This window comes from Eurypyga helias, unplaced genomic scaffold, assembly GCF_000690775.1.
Source record: "Eurypyga helias isolate BGI_N326 unplaced genomic scaffold, ASM69077v1 scaffold17827, whole genome shotgun sequence".
NCBI classification, from domain to species: domain Eukaryota; kingdom Metazoa; phylum Chordata; class Aves; order Eurypygiformes; family Eurypygidae; genus Eurypyga; species Eurypyga helias.
In genome coordinates, this window is record NW_010260023.1 from 38,021 (window position 1) to 57,183 (window position 19,163).

Genomic DNA, 19,163 nt, shown 5'->3' on the forward strand with positions numbered 1-19,163 from the left:
GCTGCATTCTTCATTGTTATTGAGGGTAATTGACTGTAAAATGGAGATGAGCAGTGTTTGGGTGAGAGATGGCACAGCATGCAGAAGACTTCCTGTGGAGTGGTCAGTTAGAAGAAGCAGAAAAACTAGCTCCTTCAACGAAAAATGATGGGTGATGTCTGCTATAAAAAAAAAATGTTCTTTATGTCCTGCTTATACAGCTGAGATGAGGTCAATATAACTGTCTGTACCGGAACCCAGCACTCTAATGAGCTGACTAACCTATCCAAAACCATCTAATGCAAAACCTTTTTATGGAGGTGACCTTCCAAGTAATTACACTGCTACAGTGTAGAGGCAGAAAATAGCTTGTGCTGCCCTTACCTATGCTTTCCTAAAGTGTTAGGAACAAGAGAGTTCTCAGATAGTACTTCTTGCTGTCATCTTTCTGTTTATTGGTACCTTTATCCTCTACTTCAGCTCCTCCTGGAGGTGGGAATTCAAGGAGACTGTTTTTCTCAGAGCATGGATACCATCTGGTCCCATCTTCCTCCCTTCAGCCCTTCCTCTGCTGTGCTGGGATTTTCAAGTGAGACCAGACCAGTAGCAATGGGGAGTGTATAGAGATGTCCTGGTTCGAGGTGAAAGCAGTGGTAATGTGCCCTTACCTGCATGTAAACTGGTTGCACCAATTTGTTTCAACTCTGTTCTGCAGCTGACTGATGGAGAGGATGGCTAGAAACTATTCCTGTGCCCTGCCAGCTCGGAGCGTGCAGAAAAGGCCCTGAAGGCTGCTTATGTGAGATTCCTTCTTTATGGCGGGTTAATTTTGCAAGGTATATTTTCCCTGCTGAAAACCCGTGTGGACCTAGATGTGGTTTCAACAGAAAAAATTGCTGTAATTCAGGTTCCTGCTGCAGCACAGAAATGAGCAGGTTATGTGGAAACTCTCTGGGGAGACCAGAGTGCTGCAGTGGTTGCGAGAGACCGTGGAAAGACCTGGCTTGGAACAGATGTGCGTAGCTCTTTATGAGGTACCTAGATCTACCAGGGGAATATTTTCTGCAATTAAATGAATGTTATGATGTGCTGTTCCTCTCCTGGAGTAACATGGTATACGTGTTGGGGGGAGTAGTGGTGATGGGGTTACCAGAAAAGGGATGCTGCAGCCCAGGTGCTCTGGGTATGTATCTTGGGCAATGCCAAGAGGGGTTGAAGGCTCACTTCTCCCCTCAGCAGTAAGTACAGGGCATTGTGGCTGGTTTCAGAAGAAAATGTGGCATTTTTGAAGTGCTTCTGCTCATCTCACTAAAAAGAAAAGCTCCTGCAGGTGAATTTGTTGTGGAGAAACCATAGCATAACCTCTGTGGTGGTGAAGTTATGCTGCAGCCTTTGCAAAGCAAGCCTGCTAGCAGCTCTCCTGTGTGTTCATGTTGCTGGGACCTCCGCTCTCCTTGGGATGGGAAAAGTGCTCCTGGGGACTTGTCTTGCTCGTGTGAGTAAAGGAGAGCAGGCTGTGCCTCTCTATAGCAGTTACTGGCTGGTCTTACTCAGTAGCTGACTGCTGCCTATCTTTCCTACATTCATTTTTCATAATACCGTATTTTTTGCATCATTTGTATGTGTGAGGCTTTTCTTACCAGACCTTAGCTCTCTGTTTTTCCTGGGACTGTTGCATTTTGAGTGGAACAAGGACAAACACAGGCATTGAGTGAGTCTTTCTTGCAGGGTTAAGCTTATCCTCAAAGCCTAGTGAAGAGAGATGCTTTCCTGGTCCCTGTATCTGTTGGCTGCTTGTTTCTTGCACTGCTATGCTATTAATTAATTAATAGCATAATTAATTATGCTAATTACCATCCCCTTGGTAGGTTGACGGTGCCCAAAGAGAGGGCTCAGAACCCCTATGTTGGTTCTCCATGCTCTGACCTAGAGGCACACCTCAAGGTGTTGCTTCTTTCCAATTTGTTCTTTACCCATCCTCTGATTATGCAGAAGGGGATTATCCTTTTGTACAGCATCACTCAAATTTGTGGGGGCTACAGTAGTAGTGAAATGTGCTGCTTGTCTTTCCATAGCAAGCTTTGGGGCTGCTTTTTTCCCAACAAACTTTAATGGATGATTCTACATGAGCATAAGGAGACGAGATTGAAAAATATGGTTGATGGCCATTGCTACCTATGTAGCACTTGTTCTGCCTCAATACTGAGGGCTAGTCTGCATCTGGTTATTTTTCCAGGTCTAAAATAATTATAGGCTCATTTTAATGACCATCCTATGTTTATGTGCTGGCTAATTAACAGATCTCTGCTCAACCTTTGCTTGCAGCTCTGCACTGGGCCTCCAGTGAGGTGGTGCACATGGGGTCCTAGAGTTCCAAATGACTTTATTCCTTGAAATATGTCTGTAGCTTCTGCTCGTGGAAGGAAAGGTCAGACTTGGAGACATCTGGGCCTGAATGTCAGAGCTTCCCCTCCCACCACCACCACCACCTTAGGGAAGAAAAATAAGCTCAAGGAATGGGGCGGCTATAAATAATGAGGTGGCAGCTGATATGCTGCTGAACAAGGCTCTGGGGTTGGTCTATTGGTAACTCTTGCCAGCTCGACACACTTTCCCTAATGCTGTGCGAGATATATCTATATAGACATATAATGAGAGAGATATATTAAAGCAGTAAAGAATAGATCTGACAGTGACAAGAAGTGCAATTGGAGCCAGGATTTGCTTCAGAAATGATGGGCCTGTTACAAGGATTCTGATAATAATGACACAGACCGCAGGCGATTTCCCTGTGATACTGCATTGGGTCCCCTGAGGATTTTGGCTACAGTGGAACAATTAGATTTAGACTATAAATTTCAGCAAGGTGCTTAATCTCTTAATCATAATTCTAAGTAATAGTGGTTTAGCAATGCTGAAGACATGCACTCTTCATCCTTCAAATAAATAGAAAAAAGTGTCATGGGCTTGGGGCTTTTGAGCGCGATGGAAAGAACAGGGGGGAGATTCAAGTGAAGTGAGGGGAAAATATCACTGGGATTTATACGAGCAAGAATTTTAAAGCATGAAAGCAGTAAATTGCAAGCGTAATTACTGAATTAAAGGCTTGCTAGGTAGTCCTTCTCTGAGGTTGCAGAGAAGCCGTGGGTGACTGCTGTGAGCACCTCGGCTGCTCTCCTGCCTTGCTCATCTCCTCTAAGAACAGCCCAAAACAGCAGCTCCAAGCACTGGTCGTGGCTCCAATCCTGCTCAGGCTTGGTCCTTGCTGTCTGCGTTGCCCATTTAGGTGTAAGTAGCCTAAGGATGAATCCCTGGCTACATCTTGAATTGTCCAGCCTGATCGCTTTTTTTCAGCAACATCTAGCCCAGATCTAGAGGGTCCAAGGAGGATCTCCTGAATACCGCAGGGACTGCGCCTTAGGTATCTAAAACAAATGGAGCAAGCGCATCTCCCAAAGCAAACAGCTGAGTGATGGAGCAACAGCCTACCACAGAAATAGTAAATCAATATTAACTGAAGAAAGATGAAATTCAGTACTTACTGATGTGTAATTTGTTTCCATCCGCAATCACTTGCATGTTGGGTGCATTGTGTTACTTGGTTCAGTTTACAAAATTAACAGGTCATCATCAATCTTTTGAGATCATTTCGGGTGCTGTTTTCTTGTGATGTTGAGAGCCCTGTACATAAGTTCAAAACACATGAAAAAGAGTGTTTACGGTAGCCAATAAGTAGAAGAAGTTTCTCAAAAACAAATAAAGTGACTCCTTTTTGAAAGCATGAAGAGTTCCATCACCTAAATTTAGCATCAAGAAGGGCTATCGAGTAACACCATTGCCTGCTCCCAGCTTTGGCCCTGCAAAGTTTGGTATCTGAAGTTCCAGAGAGGTGAAGGGCAGATGATGGTGATGTTGCCAGGACAGATATTCTAGCAGAGTAGCTCTAGGCAATGAAACCAGCTGGAGGCTTTTCAAGTTTGCTGGTCAGATTTACTGTTTTGCAAAAGTCAGGGTTGCAAAATGCAAATTTGAAGCTGTGCTTTGATTGCTGCCATCCTTGGAGAGGAAGAGTCCAAATTCTGGCTCAGTCTCTGCTTGTTCCTGGTGATGGATGTGCTGTATGTGGAGGGTGCGAACGTGGAAAAAGCTGCATTGAGAGTGGGGGTGGTGGTGGAGTTGATTGGTTTGGTGAATTTTGCTTGGGGATTTGTGTGCAGTTTGACTCTAAGATCAGAGCTGAGACTGATAAAGTGAGCTGGTAAGGATGGCACCAACACCTGCCTTTGCCCTGGCTGAATCTGTGAGCTGCCCAAGTGCCATGCAGTCATTTACCGCCTCTTGGCTCCTGGGTGTTTCATCCCCTTTTCCATCTGTCATCTCAGTTTGGGCTTTGCTTTTTCACAGCCTTTCAGGAGCCTTTTAGTGTGGGTGCCAAGGCAGCTGATAGGTTAAATGTGCTCACAGGGAGATGGGGGTACGTGACAGCAGTTTCTCTGGAGATCTCCAAAGCAGCTTTACACTTGGGTTAAGCTTGGTCTGTTCTGGCTTTTGAAATGCTGGTGAGCTATGCCAGAATGCCAGCTCTGAAGGAAAATGCTTGCTGCTTCTCCAATACCACCCGACTAAGCCTTGTTCCTCATTGACCCTGTGCAGTAATGTATCTCTAATCTGACTGCGAGTTGCTCTGTCATGGACTGTGGTAGCAAAACCTTTCCTGCATCCATGAGAGTTGTGGCCCATCTGATGAGGCCAGTTCTCATGGAAGGGGTGTAGATGCTGGTATCTTTGGATTGGTGTCAGAGGCAAGCTCTCTGCTTTCTTCCTCTCTGTTTCCCTGATGACTGGTGAGATCACACTTGGTTCTGGAGGACCTGCTGCTCCTTAGAACAGCGCTGACCTGTGGAAGGACTAGGGGGTAGGTGCTCAATCCGTTGTGCAAGTACCCTAATGCAATTAATTCCTCTCAATGTCTCAAAACTGCCATTGCCTTTTAAGAGTGCTAATGACTTCGTGTGTCTCTAAACACTGAAAATGTTGCTGGGAAGAAAACCCAGACAATAACAACCAGAGCCAACCCAACAGGAAACTTAGGAAAAGACCTGTTGTGAATAAAAACGTTTCAACAGAATTTAAAAATGCCCAAGGAGATGTTGTACTCTGCTCCGCCACTGTCACCACTGAAACCACACCAGCCTAATGAGTGTATTTGCAGCATGCACTGTACGAGTAATGCACAACGCTGGCATACGTTTGCATCTGATGCTGAAATAGGAGGTGTTCAGATCCCTGTTTCTTACGCAAAGATGTAGAGTTTATGCTCTTACAGGCTAAGAGGGATAAGACGGGGGCAGATTCTCCCACCAACGGAGTTTCACAGAGGGATGACACACTACAGTCCTCCACAGAAGTGCTGATTGGCTCCCAGTGCAAGGAGAACAGCGGTATCAGGAATGTGGATGGAGGCATACAGGTAATTTGGGCATTAATAAACAAAAGCTTTTTTGTTGCCCTTTTTTCTCCCTTTTTATGCCCCTGAATCTCTGAGATGTCACAAAGCCACGAGCAGCAGTGAGTGTTGCCAGTTCCCCAGCCACCCCCCAGGATTCAGGTAGGTGAACCACAACCTGCAAATACGTGCTCCCCCCTGTTCCTGAGCGGCTGCTGCTGGGCCTCTTCTAGCAGGGGGAGGGAGAGACAAGCTGAAGCCCAAGATCCCAAGCCAAATGCCAAGCAGGGGAATGAGAGGAGACAGGGAGGAAGCATGGTCTTTGCTCGCCCCATTTGAGCTGTGTTTCAGATTCCTCAGGATCCCATCATCGCCAGTAAAAAGGCAGCGCTCTGCTGATACTTAAATAGAGAAGCTGATTTTAAAGTTTAAGACTATTCTGATCTCTGCTTGACTGGCTGCATAAACAGGTCATTGGATTTCACCCAGGAACAGAATATAGTTAATTATATATATATTCTCTCCTTTCTCTAAGCATACTGACTTCATCTCTATCTGATCTGCCTTTTTATTGGCAGCTGCTTCAATTAAGTTGGAGAGAGTGTTTCAGTGAATGTAGGGCATCTACTCTAACCTTGAACTGCTGATTAAGCCCCACTGCAGAATCCCTTTCTCTGGGGTGGGATAAAGAGAAGAAAGGTGGGGAGAACTGGATAAGAATTTACTTTTCCTTCCCAAAAGGCTTTTGTGATTCCCTTTACCCACTTGCCCTGAATCATGGCAAAAGATTTATAGTTGAGTGTCACAAAATAGAAAAATTCATCCCCACCCTTCCCCAGTTGGCTTAATCAACACATTTTCCTGGATAACTTCAAGTGTTTCTGTGGACAAACACACCAAAACCAGAATAGCTGTATCATGCAAAAAAAAAAAAGAAAATTGTTTTGAAAGTATTCAAATATGACTTGGGGAGGGGAGAGGGGGAAGAAAACATTCCAACTGTGAATGATGGAACATCTTGAGTAAAACACATTTTCCTTGCAAAGAAATGCACTTTGGATAAGTGACCATTTTTGAATGAAAGGAGGTGTCCGTGGAAGTTCCTCTGCAGCTCTAGCATGAAAGTGTCAGTGCAGAGGCACAGGCAAGTTTGGGTGACGAAGGACCTCAGGAGGTCCCCTGGCCCAACTCGCAGGCCAAAGCAGCATCCACTTTCCTGTTGGTTTTGGTCAGTAGGTGGTGAATAAGGGATAGGTATTGTTTCATGTCAGGAGTTGGATCTCTCCTGGGTTGTGCAAGAGCACCTGTGCTACGGGGAGGATGTAGCTGATTTTATTTACAAACTCTGTAGTCTCTAATGAATGTGAAGCCACAGGTAGGATTTCAGGCTTCAGGGCTGTAGAAATTTTCAGATGCTTTTTCACAGCGCTTTTCCAGCTTGCTGCCTGAGCACCATCCAGCCGGAGGAGGCAGTGATCCTGCCCACTGACTGGTGTACGATGGGCATGGTGGTGAGGGTGAAAAAAACTTTTAAAAAGGCACATTTGGCCAAAGTGCGTATCTTTATACCATTTGTAAGGTTATCAGGGCTCATGTGTGTGCTCTGTATTTTAAAGGCACCTCCCTCCGAGTGCACTGGCTGCTGCAATAGGTCAACCAACAGCCAGAAAAGCTGATTACAGCTCTCCTGCAAGTGGCCCTGCTATGCTGTATATTCCCATGGCCCATCTCAAATAACTAGTCTGGGTGCTCCTACCTACCGAAAAGAAATGTGATATTGGGGTAGGTTTCCTAGTGGAAACTTTTCTAGATCTCTGCCCCAGCTTCTAGTTCCTATTGAAGGAGGAACGCTGGTTTGCTTCATTTCTCCCAGGTGAAGATGCTGTCGGTGTAAAAGCCTGCCAAGCTCTGGCTTGAGGTCAGCAGGTGGAGGGTCTTCATGCGGTTTGAGGCCCTGTTTCATGTCTGTGACGTGCACACATGCTCTCTTTGGCCTTGGTGCTGTCTCCTAACCTGGCAGCTGGTTGGAGGGGTTTCTCCAAAGATAGGTGCTCACTGTACCCTCACCTAACACAGTCTGACAGTTTTTGGTAGAAATACAGCCACGGCCAGGATCATCTCTCCCTCATCTGGTTCACGAAATCCATAGGGAACACGAGGTAGTTGGTGGGGTTTGGCTACTCTCTAGGCTGGCGGGGCTGCGCTGCGGCAGCTCAAAGGCGAGTTCAAGTACACCTTGCTGCTGATGCAAGGAGAAGAGATGATGTCAAGACAGCGCAAAATATGTATCCTAGAGCAGGGCAATCTAGGTAAAGAGAGGCAAAGCTGATGATGAAAATATTCCAGTCTCTGAATGAAAGTGCTGTGCGATGGAATCAAGAGGTGAAGTAAGGACTAGACATAGGCTATGTGTGAAAAGCACAAGGTATGAGGCCAAGGCATGAAACAAAGATTGGAGAGGATTATGGTTACCTGCTGAAATGGATAGAGACCCCTACGAAGGGGAGAAAGGGCAAATATAAAATGGGCTGTGAGGAACGAGCCTCGGTGTGAACAAGCAGAGCAAATGGAGGATGTGGGCATCAGATAAGCCCTCTTTCCAGAGGGATGGAGTAGATCCTATCAGTCCTGTGGGAAAAGGGAACTGGATCATGCTGGGACTGGAAACAAGATGCATGACATGGGACAGTACTAAGCAGATGGGCCATGCTCGCAGGGGGTGGTGATGAGGAAGACAGAGCATGGATGTGATGCATAAGGTAAAGATGGACATTGTCTGGAGCAGTTGCCCAACATGTACAGATCAGGAATGGCGTTGAGCGCAGGTGTGTGTGTACGGGAACTAAGGGGATGCTGCAGGCAGCAATGTTTGCATCTCACCTGTTTGAAAATAGAGCTGCAGCAGGTACAAACATCTGATCACCTGTCCCTCCCGTAGCCCGCATCAACATCGCATTTGTAAAGATGGTTAGAGGGGAATTTGAGTGATATGGGGCTCTTCCCTGCTGCTGGTGCACAAGCAGCACTGCTCTGGCAGAAGCTGTGCAACCCGGCAAGATGCTCACGCTGCTCCTGCAAACCAACAGGTAGCAAATGGGCCAGACAGGACCAACCTTGCATCTGCTGACAACTGCCCTGGTGTAAGCCCGGGCTTCACATACACTCAACATGCACACACTTCCTTTTTAACCGATTCATCGAGTCATCAGTGTGGGAGACCTGAGTTGTGATACCTCATTAGCAGCGGCGATGATATAACTGGCAGACAGGTGAAAGAAGCTGGTGAACACTGTTGCCAAAATGGGTCCACCGTGAATGTAAAAGGAGAAACAGCTGGAGGACTCCCCTCCCATACATCCCTGCCCTGCTGCCAGGTTGGGCAACTACAGTATTTCTTGGAGACGTGCCCAGCTGGTGGAGTGCCTGAGGAAAATGAGCCAGTGGAAGACGGCAAAAATGCTTGATGATGCCGAAAATGCAGCATGGAAGCTGGTTTGCTGTGTTAGTGCTTTCAGTGGGGCTGGGGAAGGGAAGTGGGAGCCACAATATCTGCTCCAGACGTGCACCCCCATGCAGGTGCTGCTCTCCTTGGCAGCAGGGGGTGCCCACCCCAGCTCCCCCACCCAGAAAACTTTCAGCTGAAGCCAAAGCGTTGAGCATGGATGCAATGTCCCCCTCCCACCCGATGAGTAGCAAAAGCATTGGCTTGAGCTGGGTTGCAGGAGAGAAGCAGAGGGATAAGCTGCTGCACAGCTGGAGAATACAAGCTGGGAGAGGAATTCTGCTCATGCACGTTACCTGGTGAATGGGAGGTTGCAGTGTTCTGCTCCCGCTTCACGGCTTTTAAAGCTCGGCTCTACATCCTCAGTGGGGGACCTTTTCCTGCAGGCAGCAGGGAAGACCCGGGCCAAAAATATCATCTGTCCTGCAGCTCCAAAAGTTTTTCTCTGCTCTTACAGGCTGGGATGAAAGGGGGTGCTGGAGTTGCCAGGCACACGGGAGGGCACGCGCTGCATCACCGGGGAGCCCTGCCAAGGGGAAAGGGTGGGAGGGAGGGGGTGAGGAGATGAAGCCTGTGAGGTTTAGTGAAATGGAAACCGGGAGCCGGAGGGTTGTGCAAGGCACTGCAATCCTCTGCTGGCATAGCCATGCAACTGCCGAGGGTGCTGCGGTGGCAAAACCCTGCCGGGCACCTAGAGGTGGGGTCCAGCCATTTAGGGTTTGCCCTCTCTGAGATGTCCTTGCTTAAATAAGGCTTTTGTATCGTGCTGAGAAGGGCTTTGAGTGTGCTTTGGTGTCAGCCAAGTTCTCCTGCTGAGCTTCTGCTCTCTTGCTTTCTGCTCCAGCTCTCCTCAAGCCCTGACGTGTGGCAGAGCCCTGGGAGTCTTAGGGAGAGGTGGATGCGTGCCCCACGCCACACACCCAGGTACCCACACGCGACTTCTGACTTCCCACATGCCCTGTGGCCGCTCGTTTCAGAGGGCGATGGGCAGCAGAAGGTCCCCAAACCCTCAGCAGGCTCTAACCCTGCAGCACAACCCAAGCCGTAGCAGGGCAGGAGGGCAGAGCCTGCTGCTGTGTGTTGAGATTGCAAGAACCAGGGTGCCACGACGCGGTTTTAAGCAGTGACTGTGCACCACGGAGCTCTGGGGGCCCCACAAGTTGTTTTCGAGGTGCCTTTGCCTCAGATACCCCTCTTTAAACTCTGCCTGCCTGGTGGGTTGTAAATATAGAAGCATAAGCCCTGGAGGTTTTTTTTTCCTCCAAACATGTCCCTCCCATCTTAGTATTATCCATGCAATTCCTCCAGCTGCTCCTAAACATGGTATGACATTTTTTCCCCCCCTTGCCTTGCCCCCTCCCTTCCCCCTTGTCCCCGCTCCCTTCCCTGCCCAGCGCAGGGGATCTGGGGCCAATCGGCTCCTCCAGACGATCAAATGTCACTATAAGTTGAGAGCTGCATCACCTTGGGACGCTCGCAGATCCCAGCCCACCCGTCCCCTTCGACAGGGAGCTCGGCGCTTCTCTCTGCTCCTCTCAGGTAAGCGGGAGCCCCGGTGAGAGATGCTGCTGGGGGGTAAAACCAGCGAGGGACTGAGGCTTGGTTTGAATGGAGAAGCATCAGGGGAGGGTTAGGGTCCACAGGATTCAGGATCTGGCACTGGATCCTAAGGAAGAAGGCTCTATTCCTTCCTGGCTTTTGTGGGGCACGGCACAAGATTCTTGTCAGCCACAGAGATTTGGGTGCTCTGTACTCTCAAGGATCGGTGGTGGGAGGAAAGACCCTTCCAAAACAAACACATGGGGCTGGGAATGAATTGGCAGCACTCACGGGAACTCAGGAAATCTCCCTCCAGCAGGGAGAGGGGAGCACTGACCTTCCTTCCCCTGTTACGGGGGAAAGGGATGGCTGAGGTGGGAGGGATGAAGGGCAGGAGTATCAGGGAGCTGCCCACAGGTGAAGAGGGCTGTGGGGCTAGAGGGGACCTTAGAAACACAAATGTGTTCATGGAAAACTGCCCCCTCCCACATAAAAGAAAAAAATTGGGAGAGAAACTCCCTGTTGACACAGAGGGGCAGGAGGTAGGGGGTAAAATCAAACTGGTGATGGGATGCTCCCTGTGTGCATGGATTCAAACCTCTGCTCTTCGCTGCCCTGACCACCTGGCATGGGTGAATCACCCCTTGCATGGGGGGCATCTTCCCCACTGACCTGCAGCCACTCTGGTGGGGCAGGGCTCCTTGCCTTTGGGGGGGGGTATTTGGGGGGGTATCCTGCAAAGGCAGGAGTGCTCCCAGCACCTGTAGCTCTGATGTCAGCGATTTGGGTGGGAGCTGTGCCGCTGGGGTGGGGGAGCTCCAGCGAGGCCGTAGGTGATTGATTGCTGGGGGCAGCAGCCATCCCTCGTGGGTACTAGGCCAGTGTCCACAAGCTAAGCATGGTCGTTGTCTTTTAGTCCTCTGTCTCAGCCTTGCTCCCAGCAAACCCCATGCAGGGATCTGACAGATTTTATCACCCTGAAGACAAAGATAAAGGACACGTTTTGAGGCAGGGAATCGGTGTTGTGCTCTGTGTCAGTGGAGCGTGCAGGCAGGGTTTGGGGCCCCGCCACCCTGTTGCAGCAGCGCTGCTGCGGTGGGCACTTCGCCCTCCATCCCCCCAAGAGAGAAACACATTCTGCTGGAAACTACTGAGCAGTTCAGAAACAAAGGGAGGAGGCAGAGGGATGGAAGACATATATATTTAATAAGTATATGTTTATACCTTTAATATTAAAAATGTATATATTTACTTATATATTTAAAACATAGTGTCCATAATGCATATACATTTAAAATATATGTATGTGTGTATATATATAAGAAAATAGATGCAGTAGGTTGCAGTGGCTCCTGCCAGGAAAGCGTGGCCATGTGGTGTTTGGTGGATCAAACCCCTACTCCTTGCTGATAGCTGTCCCTGCCAGGTCCCATTGCCCATGCGCTGCCACTTTCTTCCTCCCCCCTTTCTGTATGGCTCTTGCTACCTTCCCTCCCTTGTATGGCCTGGCTTGGGAGGGAATGATTGATGGGTGGGTTATTTCCAGGGATGGCCTGGAGGTGCAAGGCAGCCTATTCCCCCTCCCAGGTGCATTCTCAGCTGCTAAGAGGCTTCTTGGGATGTGCTGGCTCTGCTTTTTTAGCCAAGGGCAGGAGCATTTGGGGCCAAAAGGGACACAGTGCTTCTGCCCAACTAGGGCTGATGAGGATAGGGATATTTGTCCTTCCAGCCGTGACCCGCTTAGCTTGAACAAAATGCAAAAAATAACCTTTTCTTTCACCTTTAAGGGGTGGGAGCAGGCAGGAAGTTTTTGATCTGGCAAAACCTTCCCATGTGTTTTGATTTCTTTTCAAATGGTGGGCAGTATTAACTAATTGATTTTATTACATCCTTAAACCTCTGTCAAAACCAGACCCCATTTTTCTGCCACTGCACAAACAAAACCCAGTTATTGCCTTAAGGTGCTAACAGCCTTAATCTTAGGCTGCATTTGCTGCATGTAAAATAATTTCCACCAAAGAGTAATCCCAAGACAGCTGGAGACTTTCCATTACCTTCAGCGAACTTAATTCTGACAGCAAAAACCCACTGCTCTTAGCGGATTGCTTTCCTTAATGCCTTTTGGATGTAAATGTGGTTTGGTTTGGTTGGCTGGTTTGATGGCAGAGTTAGGTATGTGGACCGTGCTGGGCATCAAAAAGCCTGTCTCATCTCTGGTGGCTGTTGCTATGATGGTCTGTATTTCGCCCCTGGCTTTGAGAGACCAGATGGCTTTTGAATGCCACAAAGCAGACAGACACCTTCTTCCTGAGGCGAGACCTTTTTGGCTTTCCAGGCAGGGCAGTGGCAGTGAGCTAGAACATTAAATGCCAGCTCCTCCCGACAAAGTGACCAAACTTGGCTGAACATTTGGCCCTTTAAAGACTGAAATCTGCACCTCCCCCTGGATTTTTTGTCTCCCCTGCCCTAGCCTGTGGGGTTTCTGCATCTGGCTCGTCGCTACACAGGGTCTGCCAATGCACTTGTTATTAATTTGTTTTATCCGGGGCCCAGAAACCCCCTCAGGGTTGGGGTCTTATGGTGTCAGCAATGCTGGCATTCTCGTTTGGCTTTTATAGCACGCGGACAGATGCCATGCAAAATCCCATTCGCATTTGCACCGCTTGGATTAACAAATATGGAAGGGTCTAGGGGAACAGCCAATGTGACAACCCTCGGCAAGATGTCCTTAGAGCTAAATTGGAGACTAGATGAGCTCATTCCAATAACTGTTAATGGAAAGCCTGATTGCAAAGACTCCTGTTGACTTCAATTGCCTTGGAAAGAACAGTATGCACTGCATTACGTGCCTGCCCTACACCGAACAGACGTTTGCTCTCCATGTGCATATGCAGAGCTCTTGAGCTGATTTCTTCTCCAACATCGAGCAGTATTACTCCTCTTGCCCCTGGAGTGAGAGGGAAGATGAGCTTAGCCCCAAGGCTTTTAAAAGTCCTCTTTTTTTCTCTCCACCTTGGGAAGAAGGAAATCTGGATGAAAGGCAGAATCCGTAGGAAGATTGGCCATTGCCCTGAAGTCTTTAGAGATCATACATTTTGGAAGAAGCCAACAGCTGGGCATCTGGCAGGTTGCCTCTACAGGCTTTTGCCAGGAGAAGCTCTGCTGTCCCACTGCATAAACCAACATACTGTAAAGTGTTATTACTAATAGCTTGAATAATTTTTGGAGGCTGAAATGAGATTGCAAACCTATTAAACTGCCAGCCACTGCGCAGATAGCAAGTGAAAGTCTTTATCCTGAGGATTTGTTCATCTAGATAAAAAAAGCCAGGGAAGAGAGACCAGAGATTGTTGTAGCATCCAAGTAAGTAACAGAAGAAGCAACAGAAATTGAAGCAGCAGAAAAGCCTTTTGCAGAGCTGAAATTCCTCAAATCATGAAATTCCTTCAAGATTCCTCCTGCCTGGTGGTGTTAAGAGTCCCTAGAGTACTCCTTGGGATGGCTCTTGCACTTGAGGAGTGGGCAATCACAGCTAGAAGGTTAAAAGCAGCCTAGGACCAAGGGATGACTGAACCCAAATCTCATGTGTCCTAGCACTAGATCATCCTCCTGTCCAGCTAATCATATCGGGTCATAACACAGCCATTGCTGGCACTACTTCCAGGGCAATGCTGAATTTCAGAAAGAGGATAAATGAGGAACTAGAAGAAAAAAATGCTGACTGTTTATTGCTGCTTAGAACCACGCGGGTTTTAAATCCCATTGGTGTTAACGCGTGGTGCCCAGGGTCATTGCTGGGGAATGGAGAGGATCCCTTATAGGGCAAGGTTGGAGCCTATGGGATTACTGCCTTCCTCTGAAATAGAAAGCTGCTGAGCTGCAGTTGTTCCTTCTGAACCTAAGTCAGCCCACCTGCTCCTTCAAGATGTCTCTCATATATCAGCTGAGTAATGAAGTCATGAAAGTCAAGGTTAGGGTTTCCCAGCAAGGAGGAGCCTGGTTTTCTAATTTAAGACTTGCTGTGGATTTGGAGGAAGTTTTAGGGGCCCTCCCCCACCTCCTCCCCCCAGCCTCAGGGCAGCTGATGCTGAGGAGAGCCTCAGCGTTACACCGCTGCCCTTGCTGAAACCAGTATTACCACGATGCTCCTCGAATAGAGTGCTGTTCCCTCTGACTCTGACTGAGTCTCCAATACACACATTTGGGGTTCAGCAAAGATCAGCAGAGTGGCCGCATCCAGCTCTCACACTTCCCTGGCTGCAGCTCTCCGCAGGCGGTGGTCTCACGCAGCGCCGACTCGGACTGTGCAGAAATGCGAGCCACGACAGTGCCCTGGGTGGATTCTCTGCTGCCCTGCAGTGCGAGGGCTGGTTGTAATAAATACAGCTGGTTGTACGGGTGTGAATTGCCTAACCATGCATTTGGCCAGTTCTCATCCTAAACTCATCAACGGATAATTGTTCATTCATTCATCAGCTGTATCAGCCAGACACTACTACTTAAGGCACTTTTGGATGCTGACAACTAAATAGTCATCACTGGGCATATTGGTAGTTTCATTTATTTTATTTCTTTAGCTCTGACTAATGCTTTGGAGCTGGCCCCTTCCACTTGTGGTAGTGTAACAGAAGGAAACGTTTCTCTGCCTTTGCTGGAACGATGGACGTGTTAGATGGGTGTGAGAGGACACCCATCTGCCTGAGCTCTGGAGGTTCTGTAACTTAAAGCCAGGTTGACAGGGCATGTCTTTCCAGATGATATTTTCCTTTTCCCTGCACCTTCTCCTCTGACCTGGCAGGTAAAGGTCTGTGCTGCTCCCAAAATGGCAGTTTTGGTGGGGAATTGGCTGCTGTGTGGGAAAGCAGGTGCCCGGCTTTTTTTGTCCTCATATGTCACCCCACCTGCTCCTGCTTTGGCATTTTCTAGGAGGAGCTCCCAGTAATAACATCCATTTTTTCTTTTTTTATTTCTTCTTTTCATTTTGTCTAGAAACTCGCTGCCAACATGTCTGATACCGAGGAAGTGTAAGTAGTGAGAAAGCCACTTGCGTGTTTGTCTGTTCACTTTGGCTCCATGCAGTGGAGTGAGGGCATCTCCATAGGGAGGAGAGGCTGGGTGCTTCTCCTTGCATGGCCCAAAACCTTCCGAGGCAGTGGAGAAGGGATTTTGGGTGCCAAAGGGTCCATTGAAGTTCTCCTGACACCTTCCCTGTCCAACAGGGGACACCCTCCAAACGCCTCGACCCAGCTCAGCCTGTGCTCCATGGCCATGGCACTACAGCTGGAGGAGGAAGGATTAAACACACAGTGTAGTGGTGGAGCTGCTTTCTGCCCCAGTTTAACAAATATAGAGTAAACCCAATGGGGTCATTTGACATCTTGCATCAGTAGGTACAGAGGGGAGATTTAGGGCAATTGTGGAATCAGAGCATCATGGACAAACCTGCAGTGGCCACTTAGTCCCCTCCTCCACCATGAGGCAGGCTCTGCTCAATCTATGTCACTTTGTCCAGCCTGCTCTTAAAAAAAATTTTCTAAAGATGAGATTTGTCACCTTTTTCAAACAGCCTCTAACTAACACGTTCCTTGTTTAGGGTCTGGCCTCAGGGCTGCTCTGGGCTTTGGGTTTCATGCAAGGTGATGCTAGAGCAGGAGAGGCTGGCAAGTGAGGGCAAGGAGTGGGAACAGACGACAGGAATGATATTGCTACAGCCATGGGATGAACACTGAGCAACATTTGGCTTACCCTAAAATTCTTATTAGACATCCCTAAGTTCGGGGAGCCTGTAGCACGTGTGGGTTGGCACAGGCCATCAGCTACAGGCTGGCTTGCCTGGCACACCGGGACTGAGGTCCAGCTTCATCAGCCCTTACACAGTGCTTCTGTGTCCGGTATCATGGTGGTCGGATTATTCCTGGGTATGGATCCATACACACCATCAGAATTAGGAACAGTATTTAAAATAAACCCTGAACCCAGTCACTTTACTCATGTTAAAACCAAATGGCTCCTGGAAGAGCAAAGGAAGAATGGGGGAAAGAAGAAACAAGAGACTTCAAACAACAGTGCATTAGGTTGCTTCAGTACACAGTTTAAAGCTTGACGATAATACAGAGTGGAAAGAATATTTATCTAGTTTTAATAACCTTTTTTCCTCTCTCACAGGGAGCAAGGAGAGGGTAAGTTTTAAATCTGTCTCTGATTGCTTCCATGCAAACCTGCAGCATTCTCTGACCATGTCCATCGTTGATATTTTAACAAAAAATGCTGGTTCGGTTAGACAAATCTGAGGTCTCTCCTTTTTTTTTTTTTTTTTCCCTGTGTGTCTGTCTGACCGTCACCAGCTTCTGGTGATTTTACATTACTTGTAGCCCCAAACTGATGCCTTGGTTAAGGGGGACACTGCCGGTTTTTGTAGGGGCACTGCCATCTGCTGGCAATTTCGTTTGAGGCTTTTGTGTACATAATATATTCTGTTTTAAAACATAGAAACCCACAATATATACAAGCAATATACATAGAAATATGCAAGTTTTTCTTTGCTGTTTTTTCGTATATTGGACGCCCTCCTCCTTCTAATGCACGTGTACACCTTAGTTCCCATTGCCCAAGAATAAGTTCAATACAATATCACTCTGCTCCCATTTTATATCTCCTCTTTTTTCTTAAGCCATTTTAATTGTTATGTTACTTGCCGATTTGGAAGCCTCTCAGAGGCCCATCTTGCCTGGCATCCGGTGAGTGCCAAGGGCTCTGCCAGGGGTAATGTCCTACAGATGCATCAAGGCCGATGGTTGATTTGTCTGCTTTTTTCCCCCCTATTTCAATGCAGAAGAATACGAAGAAGAAGGTAACAAAAAAACCCCTTGGAATGTAATTCATCTTTCTTTGATTTTTGGTCCTGCTTTTTCCTTGTCTGTATTTCACCCTTCTCTTTGGCGCTTGCCGCTAAAGGTGATCTGAAACACTTGATCAGTAAATCAGTCGGAAACCATAAAACCAGCCAAGTTGGGGTCGTGATGTGCTGAGCCCCTGTGTTATGGTGAAACGCAGTATTTGTACGAACCATAGGGGTTGGTTGTAAAGCTGGGAGCAAACCTGTCCCTAAACTCACAGCATGTTAGGGCACGGGCTGGGGCGCAGAGCACACACAACGTGTCATTGGTGAAACCCGCCATTCTCCTTTTGGCAATTTCCACGTATTTAGTTTAAACTTTGAAATTGAAAAGAAGAGCAGGCTGCCCCGCTCCTGAGGAGAACCTGACAAGGCACTGCTGAGGCTGGAAAAGGCAAAGCAGAGAACCGACTGGCAAAGATGAAGTTTTTTAACACGCTTTTAGCTGGCAAAATGTGATTTGACAAGCTGCAAGAGACAGTGTGCAGATCTGGAAAGATGGAGCATGAAAAGCCCTTCTCACCTGAGTTGTTTCAGCTTTCGCAGGTAGGAGGGAGAGGATGATTTTGGAGATGTATTGGTGTCTTTGCTGGGCACTTTTGACACATGGGCTTCAGTTGAGGTGAGCAGAGCTGCGGGTTGTCATCCTCCATTTTCCCCAGGTGTCTGAGAGGTGAGGGGCAAACTCTGGGCTTTCTCCCAGGATCTGCCCTGAATGTCCAGGACATCTTCCAATGGTCAAGAACAAAACCCTTTACCGGGAGGTGGGATATTTGCACATGAAGGATATGAGACCAGCTCTGAGACAGAGACTTGCCCCTGTGAAGAAATGTCCATCCTGGGGATTTTATACACACCAGCTTTCAGGTTTTTTTTTTTTTTTTGGCCAGAGATTCCCCCAAAATTGCTGCAACTGGCTAATTGCCACTAGTGGTGGTCGGGACAGAGGTGTGACTGTGGCCATGCTCAGAGTAGTTCCTGCCTGAAGGTACATTATCCTTATGTAATCCCCCCCGGATTGCTTCTGAGGAGATGAAGGGCTAAAAAAAGGAAAATAGGTATGCCACAGGGGTTGTAGAGGTGCCTCGTCATCACTCTGTCTGAGTCCTGCCGAGAGGGGCAGGGCCAGGGAGGTGAAAGGGCTATTCATGCTCCATCATTCATGCCTTGTCAAATGTCCAAAGACTAAGCAAAGGGTGTTGCCCCTACAGACAAGCCCTCCTAAAAGGAGAAGCGTTTCTTCCTGCCTTTCTCCTTCATTCCCTGTCTCCTTTCGGGCTTCAAGAACTTAATGAGTAATATGAAATTAATAGGCAGGTGACTTCCTATTTTTTTCATTTGCATGACCGTCTCCTCTGAGGTGTACATTCTTCTCGCTCTCCACTTTCGCTTGAACTTTGTGCCGTCTTCCAAATCATCAATTTCCTTTCCATATAACTTCTCTCCATCACTCTCTAACCACTTTTTTCTCCAGGCCTGAACTCACCCCCATACCAGTTTCTAACAATTTTCTGTTTTCATTTTCCTGCTTGCTCTTGCTTCTTGTTCCATGACACTTGCCACCTGAAGCTCAGGAAGAAGGTATGTGACATGGCTTATGCTTTCTTTCTCTCTCAGTGCAGAGGAAGAATGTGTGTGAGGAAATCTAGAGCAAACAGATCACAGCCAGTAGCCAGGACTTGGTCCTGAGCCACAGACATCAAAGCATTGATGGACATTGATGTCATTTATTGAGCTGGTAGGAATTTGGGCCTGGTTTTTTGTTTAAAAAACAAACAAAAATTTATATGTATTTTTATATA

At 47.8% G+C, this 19,163-nt stretch overlaps 1 protein-coding gene across 6 annotated transcripts in view; it reads left to right on the forward strand.

Moving 5' to 3' along the window:
• The first annotated feature begins 10,367 nt into the window (after window positions 1–10,367).
• Window positions 10,368–19,163, forward strand: part of TNNT3 (troponin T type 3 (skeletal, fast)) — a 31,557-nt gene continuing 22,761 nt past the window's right edge. For 2 of the 6 annotated variants that reach the window (XM_010154889.1, XM_010154891.1), the window contains exons 1-3: window positions 15,462–15,490; window positions 16,632–16,645; window positions 18,931–18,942. In XM_010154889.1, the coding sequence (XP_010153191.1) occupies window positions 15,471–15,490; window positions 16,632–16,645; window positions 18,931–18,942 (46 nt within the window). In that variant the 5' untranslated portion in view covers window positions 15,462–15,470. Of the gene's footprint in view, window positions 10,467–15,455; window positions 15,491–16,631; window positions 16,646–17,298; window positions 17,317–18,930; window positions 18,943–19,163 lie in introns of those variants that run through there. The other 4 variants (XM_010154890.1, XM_010154892.1, XM_010154887.1 and 1 more) reach the window with 3 other exon arrangements.